The sequence below is a fragment of the Poecilia mexicana genome, unplaced genomic scaffold (assembly GCF_051168715.1).
Source record: "Poecilia mexicana isolate PSO_F unplaced genomic scaffold, ASM5116871v1 scaffold_2, whole genome shotgun sequence".
NCBI lineage: Eukaryota > Metazoa > Chordata > Actinopteri > Cyprinodontiformes > Poeciliidae > Poecilia > Poecilia mexicana.
The window spans coordinates 21814557-21827512 of record NW_028263371.1 but is presented as its reverse complement, the minus strand read 5'-3'; the positions used below and the strand labels follow the sequence as shown (position 1 = coordinate 21827512).

The following is a 12956-nucleotide window of genomic DNA, read 5'->3' as shown; positions in this document are numbered from 1 at the left end:
GTAAAACACAAAAACAAACTGAGAATCAATGATGATGCAAAACTTGATTATTTAAATATTTTTATAATGACTATAAAAAGATAAAAATATGTAAAACTTTTTTTAATCAGATAAAATGATGGATGTTCGTGAAAACTGCTCTAAGATCAGAGATCCTGTGGGACATCCAGTTCTAAACTGGTTCAACTGGTTTCTGTGATGGAAACTGAAGTTTCTCTGCAGTTTCCAGTAAAGCATCTTTTTATCTGTGGAGCTTTGAGGAACATTTTCCTGTCAGCAGAAGAAGAAGCAGCAGAGAAAAGAGGTTTGAAGTGTCTTTATGATTCAAAGCTGAACTGAAAATGATTCCCATGTTTCCATCTCAGACCATTTCTGGTTCCAGGATGAAAATGAATCAGAGAGAAAAAAGATCAACTTTCCAGTTGAATCCAGTTCAGATCAAAACTCCATGAAGCCTCTAAATGGAGCCCAGTTTGAATCAGATCTTTATTGATCCAAAGAGACAAACAATATCAGACACTAAATGACAGACATGAGAAAATAAACAGGAGGAAAATCTTGGAGGTCAGAGGTCATCATCAGGATCCAGTCAGAGTCTCTTTAGACTCAAACTGCTGCAGCTTCAACCTCTGAGGATCAGCAGGACACAGAGACCGTTCTCTACTTTACAGAGTTCAGAACCTGCAGAGAGAAGAAGGATGGAGAGATCAGATCAGTGAGTGTTTCCAGCCTCTCCAGCAGCAGTCAGTGACGCAGCACATCCAGTAGATGGTTTCCAGGCTGCAGTCAGACTGATCTCAGAGCTGTGACCAAGATGAACCTGATCAGTTGTTTCCTGTTGAACTGAGAGAACAAGCAGATCTGAGATCAGATCTGCTGCTGCCACAGTTTGATGAATGAGGACCACTGTCTCTAGACATGTTGGACGGCTGGACGCTGGAGTCCAGCTGGACGTCCTGGAGACATGGACACAGCAACAACACTCATCTTCACACCAACACAAACACAGGAACACAGCAAGCTGCTGCTCCTCTGATTGGCTGATTGCTGTCTGTGTGTCCAATCAGGAAGCCTGAACCATTCTCCTCCCACTGGGAAGCTGCAGCTTTACTGGGAACACTGGAGCTTTGCTTTGATGCTAACTGGGTTTAGCTCAATATGCTGACAGCAGCTGGACTCACTACAAACATTTACTTACTTTAGATCATCTACAAGATCCTCCAGCTGCTGAACATCTGAATCCTTCAGGTTGTTTCCCCACAGGTCCAGTTGTGTCAGATGGAGGCTGTTGGACTTCAGAGCTGAGGCCAGAAAATCACAGCTGATCTTTGACAACCTGCAGCTCATCAACCTGAATAAAGAATAAAAGATGAGCTGAAGCCAACAGGATGCAGGTGAACCAGTCCAACAGAACCAGTTAAAGATTCTCATGAATATTAAAGCCAACAAGCTGCTGCTTCAATAAAGACCTGATGACTTCAGAACCAGAACCAGAACCTGGTACTGGGTCATGTTGTGTTGGAGGATTTTAGTCAGTAAAATCATTCCAGGTTCTGATCAAAGTGTTGAAGCATCAATCATTGATTATTGATTTGTTCCTGTCAGATTCCAGGAATTCACTTTTCTAGACTGGGGTGAATGACCTTTGACCTGCTTGACATGAGGGGGATTTCTACACACTGGGGGTCCGAATGCTGTCCTGTTCTGACCTCAGGTCAGCAGGTCCAACTCAGTTACACAGAGGGACTAAATTAAACTCTGGATCCAAGTCCAGGAATAAACTCAGAAAATATTTATTAGAACAGAAGATATGAACTTTGATTTATGATCAATTATAGATAATTATTCACAGACATATCAATAATTATATAATTATAAACCTCAATGTTTTCGGTTTGCAGCCTTCAGTCTGTAGAAAACCACAGAGCTCCTTCAGTCCAGAACCTTCCAGGTTGGTCCAGTTCAGGTCCAGTTCTGTCAGATGGGTCGGTTTGGACTTCAGAGCTGAGAACAGAGACGTCCAGCTGGTCTCTGACAAACTGCATCTCCACAATCTGAATGAAGAATAAAAGATGAGCTGAAGCCAACAGGATGCAGTTAAAACTGAAATATGAACAAATAAATAATAAAATGTAGAAAATTAATTTCCTGAATGTAAAAGAAACATGATGAACTGATTCTAACATCTGATCCAGTCAAACTGGTTTAAAGAGTCCAAACCAGCAGAACCAGAACATTTGATCAACAAAGAAACTCAAAGTTTTTCTAAAAGTTTCTCAGGATCTTAAACTCAGTCGGATGTTTTTCTCTCCATGTTTCCTTCCAGGCTCTGTATCAGCTGACTGCTCTGTACCTTCATTTATCATCAGAGATTTTATGTCTCCAGTTTTTGGTCATTAATCTATTAATGATGTTTTTCTTGCTGGTTGTATTTTAACTGCAGCTCATTGCTAAGTATGACAGATGTAAACGTTTTATTTCAATCCGTCTAATTCAGAGTTTTACAACATCCATTACAGCTCAGATTCTGAAAGTTGATCATTTTCTCATTTTGTGGTGATTCAGTTCCTGAACCATCAACTAGAAAATATTGAGTCTTTTCTCTGTCAGATTGATTTGGGTCATTTAGTTCAAGTTCTGAATCCTCCATCAGAGACGCTGCAGAAATGGGAACATTATCATGAAGAACAACCTGATTGTGAAGACGAGTCATTTTTAAATCTATTTTCCAGGTGAACCACATGAGGATGATTTCAGTCACTGATGAAGCTTGTTGCACACAAAGCTTTACAAAGGTAAGATCTCACTTCCTGTCCTACAAAATAAGAGCTGAATCAAGATGTTTGAACTAAATGACTTTAACACCAAAACCTTCACAAAGTCAGTATTTACTGCAGGACTGTTAATTAATGATCTTTATATTATTTCTGTCTCCTTCATGTCAGGAACTCAGCCAGAAGACTGTGGTCATCCTGACAGAGTCTGACTGTCAGAACAAACTCAGATTTCCTCTGGAAATCTCCGATCATGGGGGCGACTGCTGGCTGGACAGGTGTCCAAAAGATATTCTTGGACAACAAGGATGGAGGCCTAAAAAGGTCAAGAAGCTGCTGTTCAGAGAGCTGCATCCAAGAATATTGAGGGAAAGTTAAGTGGAAGGAAGAACAGTGGTGGTGAAAATGAGAACCAGCACCAGAAATAACTGCAGCCTTGACAGGATTCACCAGAAGTGGACTGAGGCTGGGGTCAGAAAATCTGGATCCACTACACTCAGACCCAACACTAGCTAGCATAGCTTTCTATGGCATAACATTAGCTAGCATAGCATTTGATGGCAGTTCTAGGTAGCAAAGCCCTAGATGACATAGCTTTAGCTAGCATAGCCTCTCACACACAGCATCCTGATTGAGATTTATTCTGTTTTTGCTGATAGTTTGTGGTTTTAAAGTTCTCAGTTTAGTGACCATCAGACTTTATTGATCCAGTAATTTAACTGTAAAGTTGGGCTGTTGTGTTAATAAATTGTGATTAAAGAGAAGCTGTGTGTTTCTTCTTCATGTGTTCAGTGTTTGCTGGTTGAAACGCTCAGATTCTCTCCTTCATTCGTTGCTCTATAACAGCTCAGCTCATCAGGCTGCTGCTCATAGAACCATAACCTACATAGACTGAAGGGTTTGGCTGCTGGTTCTGATCACCAGCTGGAGACCCGACTTGGTAACCGGATCAGAACCACTCAGTTTATTCATGAATGGCCTTGGGTTCTTCTTAAAGCTGCTGAAAGCCAATGGAGGCCATTATTTCCTAAGGAGACGTGACCTGATGAAGCTTCATCACAGAGACGAGGCTCCAACCGACTGACAGCTGTCAGACTGAAGAGGACGGTTCCTCTCTGACCCGGCCCAACAGAACCACAGCTTCAGGACAAAGTGAGGAACCTGCTGCTGCTGCAAACCTCACTGTCATTCAGTTCATCTAGATTTGCTTTTCTACAATCAGTCACTTCTTAGATGTTTCATTAATGATGATTTGAACTGGTCAGTGTTTGTGGCTCGACTGGAGGAAAACATTTCATTCTGGATGTAAAGATGAGAATCAGAAATAAAACAATCTGAATCTTTACCAACCAAACTGAAACATCTCCATCATTAATTAACTTCATTTGAATTATTTTACTCATTTTGTTCATCAGTCAGAAACATTTTAAAAACTGAAAGTTCAATAATCTCAAAGCTATAAATAAGAATATAATTAATTTGTAAAGTAAAAGGTTTGAGATTTTATTCTGACATTTAGACAGGTTGTTTTAAAAGAAAAATATTAACATTAATTAATCTAAGGATTAAAGTATCAATAAATGGTTTTATTGTATAAATAGAGAAAGCAAACCTCAGTTTCTTCACTTTACTGACTGAAGTCTCCAGGAGCTCAACCAGGTTCTTCATATCAGAGTCTCCACCTGCTACTATGTTGATCTCTCTTATTTCCAGTTCATTCAGATCTGGGTTGGACTTCAGAGCTGAGGCCAAAACTTCACATTCATCCTTTAGGAGCTTACAGGCACCAAATCTGTGATGAGAGAAGAAATAAATTCAGTTCTTTGCTCTTTCTCTCTGTTCATCTTTGTTTCTTGAATAGGTCTCAAAGAAGGTGACAAAAGCATTTACACCATCCTATCTAGGTAGTTTGAAACTGCTTAGAGGTTTAGAAAGAGGACACACCTTCAATGCATATATTAAAATTAGGAATACACCTCTTAATAAAAGTCTCCACTTCACAGAAGCAAATCGAATTGCTTTGTCTGCAGCCGCACGAGCAGTTCCCAAAGGCGCCTTTGCTTTGTCTCTTATTTTTGTATTTTGTTCATTTTTCTACTTTTCTCAGGTAATTAATGTCTGTTTTATGGTTTGGACTTCTTGATGGTTTGGGTGTGATGCTGATCTGTTTTTCTATGCATTTAATCGTCTGAATAAAACCCTAGATATGTCTGAAGTTGAATGGCGACTGGTTGTTCTCTGAGTGGTTTCCATTTTATACATGCAGAGCCCTGAATTTGGGACACTAGAGGAAAATAACAAGCAAAGAGGTTTAACATTTTATTCCTCTAATTTAACAATTTGGGGGCTCTGTCGGTTCTTTGGGTTTCCGCATGTATGGGCTGGAACTTTATTGACTTGCTTTGGTCCGAGGTGCCGGCGCAGGTAGTTTGGACTTTTATTTTTCTGTCTGTTGCTCCGCCTTCTTGGGAAAGCCAGTAGGAAAAAGTGAGCAAAGTGGTGGTGCGAGCCGTGGGTCGAGTGTGGTGAGTGGACCGCTGAAAGGAGGAAGAGGCATTTGACGAAGACAGAAAGTTGTGGAACTGAACTTTGGTGATAAATGTGACTTAAATCGGAACATGATGACGTTGGATTTAGAAAGAAGTGACTGTAATACTATGGATTGTAGTGATGAGGAAGGAAGGAGTGGTCGGAATGAAGATAGAGTGGGAATTGGTGAGAAAGGGTGGAAAGAAGCAGCGAGCTGTTGAAAGAAAGAGGAAAAAAGGAAATGAGAAAAGCACTGAAGAATCCGATAATGAAGGAATTGAGAAAGGAACAGAAGCACCAAAAAGACAAAACCTGAATATTATAATAAGATTTGATGAAGGAGAAGGAGTCAAGAAGATTGATCCACTTAAGCTAACAAAAGCACTTAAAACACACGTTGGGGAAATTAAACATGCTAAGATACTGAGAGACGGAAATCTTTTGATTGGATGTAATTCTGAAAGTCAGGTTGAAAAGGCAAGAAAGATTGGATGGGTGTGTAAAGTCAAAGTCAGAGCAGTTGTTAAAGTGGGTGAAAAAAGAAACAATGAAAGCAAAGGAATTATAACAGGAGTGCCATTGAGTGTTGTCGAGAAAAGTCGAGCTCAGCCCACTTCCCCATGCTGGAGATTTTAGTTTAATAATAACAATGAATAAAGTTATCTTTAAAACTGATTACACAGGTGACATCAAGACCCAACAGTAGAGTCAGACGGTAATAAAATTAATCTGGTTGTGTGTGTTGTTATTGTGTCCTGCCAACTTTGCTTTAATTATACTTCTTTCTATTTAATCATAAAAAATCATAGTCTGACAGAAAGAGAGTCATGGAACAGGAAGAGCAGGTTTCCTGAAGAAAGAGGAAGTTTCCAGCCTGCAGTGAATAAAAATAGTTCAGATTGCTCATTTCAAGGCATTAAAGGTTTAAAGAATAAAATCTAAACATTTTGAGTAATTGGATAAAACCCAGAGTAAAATACTTAAATTAATAATGATAACTTATGATTAAACCAATAATTAATATTGGTTTAACCAGTGGTTGATGTTGGTTTGATTATAAGAATATTTACACTTACTCTTAAACTTATGGAAGTACTTAAAGGTGAAAGAAGTGACTGTAACTATGGTGTCAAATAATTGGAATAATGGATTATTCTTGGTTTCTTTTCAGAAATGTCTGTAATAACACATGTAACCCAGGTTAAAATAGCCTCTTCATAAAAATAATAGTAAATTAGATAAATAGGACATAAATAAATAGGAGAATAAATAGGGAATTAATTGAAATAGCCTTTTCATAAAAATAATAGTAAATTAGATAAATAGGAAATAAATAAATAGGAAAATAAATAGGGAATTAATCGATCTTAAAATTGTTATTCTCTTATTCTGAAGGGTCGCATTTATGTGTAACCCACGTGACTAGCTTCAGCCAATCGGGTTGCTATGTTCTCTGACGTGAGAGAAAGCAAGCAGAGAGCGTAAAGCAAGCAGAGAGCGCAGAAGCAAACGGGATTGTGCTGAAAAGAAAAGACAGATAAGAGAAATTGACCACTCGTAGCTGATTTGCTGTCTAAGACGAGTTTGTTCTTTTTATTTCTGGAGAAGGAGCTTTTCCCATATTTTTCTCTCACCCTGACTGCGTTCGGGATCATTTTTTGTGTTGTGGAACTGGACTTGGTGAGTTGAAAGTGTATTTTGTTTCTTTTTTTTAAGATAATGTATTTGTTAAACATGTATTTAATTTAAATGGAAAGCTGAAGCTTTCCAGCATTGGCTGTTGCTCTTGGTGCTAACAGCAAGCCAACTGAAAGTCAACAGGAGTAACAGCTGATCCGCTGAAGCTAACAGCTGCTCTTGTCAACAGAAATTCAACGGCTTATCAGCAGAGGAGCTAACTGTTGCTAACTGTCGCTCTTTGTTGGCAACAGGCTTTTTTTTTTGTTGTTGTTGTTTTGTTTTGTTTTCGTTCGGCTGGGATTTGGATTAAGGAGTCTCGGATCATCGCTGAATTGGATCTTCCTAAAGAGTCTCGGATCATCGCTGAATTGGATCTTCCTAAGGAGAACGAGATGGCGAGCCAACCCCGGAGCTTAAAGACCATCAAGTAGGAGCTACGCCTCCTGCTGGACGTTGCCAACCTCGCAACTTGGTATGACCTGCCTATGTTGTCGTGCGTATTAGCAGTGGGTCACTGAAACAGAATTAACTGTTGAATCATCGGAATAAACAAGACATCAATCTGAAGCACAGTTTGATCTGTCCTTGCTGAATTGTTCTGCTGTGTTGTTGTTTTGCTGTTATTGTTTTTTTTTTACTCCTTAAGGGAAACACCAAAGAATTAAAAATAGATTAAACAGATTAAAACAAACTGTAAATCAAAATAGATAAATAGTATTAATTAGAACTTAAATAGAACTAAATAGTATTAACTAGAACCTAAATAGAACTATAACCTAGGTAAAATAAATAGTATCCTTAATTTAGATTTATAAAATACTCTGAAGAAACTGGAAACTATTTTTTTTCTTCTTTTTTTTGAATTTGTGTCATTGTGTGTTAATTGTGTAATATTGTTGTTGTTTATTCTTTTATTGTCCTTTAAACTAATTATAAGCCGGCTGTTTTAACTTAATTTTCTTTGGTCTGTGGTCATTAATCCAAACTACACTTCTCACTACTCCAGTAGCCGAACCTAGCTCTGGTCTTATTACAAATTTATTAACTGTAAACAAATAGCGAGTGTTACACACACATCATGATTATAATAAGAGTAACTAATAAGTAATGGTTATAAACTTATGAATGAATGCTAAATCAGAGAAACTAAAAGGTTGTAAATGTGATTTTAACATTGAACTTGAAATGGTAAAAGTGTGTAACTGTAACTAAAGGTCACTGATTATGTGTTGGAGGTAGATGGTAGGTGAAAAGTCAAGGGGAAAGAGGAACTGATAGGAGAGCGTCAGCCCTGCAACATGTGGCTTCAAATTGCACTTTTCTCACCAGCTGGGTTCAGATCCCAAAGAACAAAGGCAAAGAGGAAAAACTGGTGTGTTCCTTCCATGAGACCAGCTCGTCTACATCTCCTTAGACCAGAAAGATCGTGAGACGAAGAGAAAGGAGCTACAGAGCTGCAAGACAAGAAGGAGAGGACCGCTACGGGCAAGAGGAAGTCACCCTGAGGCCCGAGATCTGCCGCTCTGACTCAGTACTCTTCCTGTACTGGGAGCCTCCTGCTGCTGCAACACCTCTTTCATCATCAGGCCAGTTCTGGGGTTCAAGATGCCAAACTCCGTCCGTCTCTCTCAAAGTTTCCCTTTTTTAGTTCACAGTGTCAGCATTAGGGAAAGATAGGCTAGATTATTGATTTTACTTATTTGATTATTTCTGCTACTGATTTAAGCTGTACTGACCCTTGCAAAATTGCCTTACTAATAAAAATAATTAGCATTAAGAAAATCTAAAAGATGTTGTGGACATTCAGTTAATGAGTCACCTTAAAGTTCTTTGATGGTTGTAAAATAGCTATGAAGTTTGATTCTAGGAGGAGAAAGTGGAAAATGTTTTATAGGTTGCTTTTAGCCAAAACAAAACAACACCCTTGGGACTCGCCCGAGTCACTAAAACCAACCTGGTTCAGTAACAAGTGCAAGTTGTAATAAAGAGAAAGAGCGACCGTTAACAGGTGTGCTCTGTGAAACTAGCTGATTGTGGGCTGCTCGATCTGGCTAATTCACATGGTGAAAAAGGAGGGACATCTGGATGGAGGTCGTCAGAAACCAGGCTAGTCTTTCTCGCACCCAGCTTAAACAGAATGTCCTCTATATTCTCATCTGTAGTAATACTCCGGAGTTAGAGGCTTCTCGGACCCGTTAGACGGAGAGCTGGAGAGCAACATCTCCCTCCTCTCAGAAAGGGAAGTAGAGAGAGAGAAGGGGGGGAGGTTGCGCAACAACAGTGTTAACATGAAGGACTTAGTTGAGAATCTGAAAGAAAGAAACAAGGAAGTAAAAGGAGCACGAAGAATGACAAGGGGTACAGAGAAGAGTGAAACAGAAACTGTGTTGTTTGAATTTGAAACAAAGGAAATGCCAAGGGAGGTTTTCTTTGGTTTGATAAGATTTAGTGTCAGGGAAGATGTGCCCAAACCAGTGAGGTGCTTCAACTGTCAGGAATTTGGCCATGTTGCAAAAATGTGTAAAGGAAAAAGGAGATGTGCCCGTTGTTCTGGAGACCATGAATATGGAAAATGTGGAGTTGGAGTTAAACCAAAGTGTTGTAGTTGTGGAGGAGAGCATAGTGTCGCTTTTTGGGGTTGCGAAGTAATGAAACGACAATCAACGATACAGAAAACAAAAGTTACACAGAAAGTGACATATGAAGAAGCATGTAAAGTGGTTGAAAAAGAGAAACAAAATGGGAAATCTCTAACAGGAGAAAAGCAAGTAATCTCAAGAATTGTGGAAATGTTTGAAAAGAAAATTGAAGAGGAAAAAAAGAAAATGGTAACTTTTATTGCAGGAGTTATAAATGCAACATCGGATGTGAAATCAAAACCGGAAAGGGTTCAGATTATAGTGAAGGCAGCGTGCCATAGTTTAGACTTAAAGAATATTCGGTGGAGGACATAAGGGGAGAAATGTGTAGTCCAACAAGTCAAGAAGGATCATTTTAGTCTTACAATGGAATGGGCAAGATTTTAAACAGTTTATTTATGAATTAAAAGAAAAACCTGATATAATAGCAGGAAACTTGGCTGAAGCATTTTTTGGATTTCAAAGTAAATGGATATATTGCAGTTAGCTATGATAGACAAGAAGGAAATGGGGGAGGGTGTCTTTCTCTGATTAAGGAAGGTATTCCGTATAAAATTATTGGAAGGAAAGGAGATTTGGAGTATGTTGCCACTGAAATATGGGTGGAAGAGAAGGTACTGTTGGTTCTTAATTTTTACAATCCTTGTAAAAAGCTTGAGTTAAGTAAACGTGACGAGATAGAAATGAAAGGAAATGTTATTTGGTGTGGAGATTTTAATGCACATCATTCATTATGGGGTAGTGGAAAAAAGATTATAATGGGAACATTTTAGATGAATTTCTAGATAGTAATAATTTGGTTTGCTTGAATAATGGTAAGAAAACAAGAATTGATATAAATTCAGGTAAGGAATCTGCACTAGATTTGACATTTGTTTCTAGCTGTTTAGCTCCACTATGTGATTGGCAAGTTAAAAACAAGTCATTTTGTAGTGATCACTACATTATAATCAACAAAATAAGGGTGGGCCAGGTGCATAGCACTGAAATGATAGGAGGAAAGTGGATATTTGAGAAAGCAAATTGGGAGGAATTTTATAACCTATGTGATAGAAAAATTTTAAATGTTCAAAATGATCAGAGTATTGAAAGTATGAACTGAGTGATTAGTCAGGGTATTTTAGCTGCTGCAGAGGAGGCTATTCCAAAAACATCAGGGAAAAATAGGAGAAAGTTGGTTCAATGGTGGAATGAAGAGTGTAGGAAAGCAGTTAAAGAAATAAAGCATTTAAATTGGTTAAAAGGTCTCACAATTTTCAACATTTAATTGAATATAAAAAGTCACAAGCAAAAGTCAGGAGAACAATAAGGAGCACAAAAAGAGAATACTGGAGAGGTTTCTGTGACACAATTGGCAGTAGTACAAAACTAGGGGATGTTTGGGGGATGATCAAAAAATGGGAGGAGCTAGAAGGGAATGGAGTTATCCTATACTAAATAAAAAATGGTATAGTAGCTTTAACTGACAGGGAAAATGCTGATATGTTAGTAAGCACTTATGTGGGGATTCATAGTGGGGAAAATTTATCAGATAATGAAATAGAGGGAAGGGAGAGAACTAGAAAGGAAAATGATGGAATCTTAAGAACAAAGGAGAATAATAATGATCTGATGAATTATCCTTTCTCTATTGGAGAGCTGAAAAGAGCTTTGGATAGAAGCTCCAGGTAAAGATGAAGTGTGTTATATTATGTTAAGACATGTAAGTGAGAAAGTTTTAAATAAATTATTAATTTTATTCAATAAGATTTGGAAGGAGGGGAGGAAGCTATTGTTATCCCATTCAAGAAACCTGGGAAAGATCAGAGTAACCCTGTAAATTACAGACCAATAGCTTTAACATCTAATCTGTGTAAACTGATGGAAAGGATGGTGAATGAGAGATTGACACAATATTTGGAGTCAAAACATTTAATTGCTCCTTATCAGAGTGGTTTTCGTAGAGGGAGAGGAACAATGGATCCTATTTTATGTTTAGAGGATGATATTAGAAAAGCTCAGATTAATAAGGAAACTGTTGTTGCTGTGTTTTTTGATGTGGAGAAAGCATATGATATGTTATGGAGGGAAGGGTTAATGATTAAATTACATCAGATAGGTATTTTTTACGGGATAGAAATATTCAAGTTAAAATAGGAGATCATGTTTCGAAATGATGTAAAAGTTTTGGTAAGTCACTTTTTAAGTCACTTTTTGCTGATGATGGAGCGTTATGGAAAAGGTTATGGAAAAGTTAAACTACAGGAAGGTATAGATAAAGTGGGTAAGTGGGGAGTAAAGTGGGGCTTTAAATTTTCAATTGAAAAGACAAAAGTAATGATCTTCACAAATAAAAAATAGGGGTTGATAAAAAGTTGTATTTATATGGGAAAGAGTTAGAAAAAGTTGACTGGTTTCGGTTTTTGGGAATAGTTTTTGATAAACTAACTTGGGGAAATCATATAGAACATATTATGGAGAAAAGTAAAAAGGTTTTAAACATTATGAGGTGTTTAGCAGGATTGACATGGGGTGCAAGTTTTGATTCCCTTAAAAGTATATATGTGTCTCTAATTAGATCAAGAATAGATTACGGGAGTGTGGTGTATGGATCAGCAGCTAAAACTAGGTTTAAAAAGTTAGATGTTATTCAAGCTAGAGCAATGAGAATTTGTTTAGGGGAGATAAATCAACACCAATATGTGCCTTACAAGTAGAGTCAGGAGAAATGCCATTATGCATTAGAAGACAGCAGCTAATGGTCAATTATTGGATAAGTTTAAAAGGACATAATGGAGATCACCTGGTTAAGAAATTATTAGGAGAGTGTTGGGAAAGAGGAAAGAAACAAATTGATAGCTTTGGGTGGGTTGGGGATGATACAGCAAAAATGTTTAATGTATATAATAAGCAATTTAGTCCAACTGTATTGTGGCCTTTGAGACCTACATGGACTTGGAAATATATTAATGTAGACAGAAAACTAACACATATTAGGAAAAGGAACACATTAGATACTTGCCAAGAATTTTATAATCAAATGCAGAATAAATATAATGATTATTTGCAAATTTATACTGATGGGTCAAAAGACCCCAAAAGTGAATCAATCAATCAATCAATCAAATTTTATTTGTATAGCACATTTCAGCAGCAAGGCATTTCAAAGTGCTTTACATAATTAAAATAAAAACAGCATGTGAGAAAGAGATTTAAAAAACAGCATTAAAACATAAACAGTGAGAAAGAGAAATAAAAAGCTGTAGAATTTTAGTTGAGACGCCGTCAACTGGGACTCCAACCCTTTGGACTTTAGTAAAACCTAAAGAAGAAGAAGAAGAAGAACGGCCTTCTT

General features: G+C 37.7%; 1 protein-coding gene and 1 long non-coding RNA gene across 2 annotated transcripts in view; both read right to left on the bottom strand.

Moving 5' to 3' along the window:
* Window positions 1-301: 301 nt before the first annotated feature.
* LOC148160601 (uncharacterized) lies at window positions 302-2080 on the bottom strand. The gene is made up of 3 exons (XR_015762336.1): window positions 1881-2080; window positions 1199-1351; window positions 302-681 (listed from the first exon to the last, which is right to left on the bottom strand). It is a non-coding gene; the product is annotated as an uncharacterized LOC148160601 (long non-coding RNA).
* An 856-nt stretch (window positions 2081-2936) lies between these two features.
* The window catches only part of LOC148160600 (ribonuclease inhibitor-like), an 89211-nt gene continuing 79191 nt past the window's right edge, over window positions 2937-12956 (bottom strand). The window contains exons 10-11 of the mRNA XM_088003995.1: window positions 4387-4566; window positions 2937-3090 (exon numbers count right to left, since the gene is read on the bottom strand). Of these exons, the coding sequence (XP_087860121.1) occupies window positions 2937-3090; window positions 4387-4566 (334 nt within the window). The remainder of the gene's footprint in view (window positions 3091-4386; window positions 4567-12956) is intronic.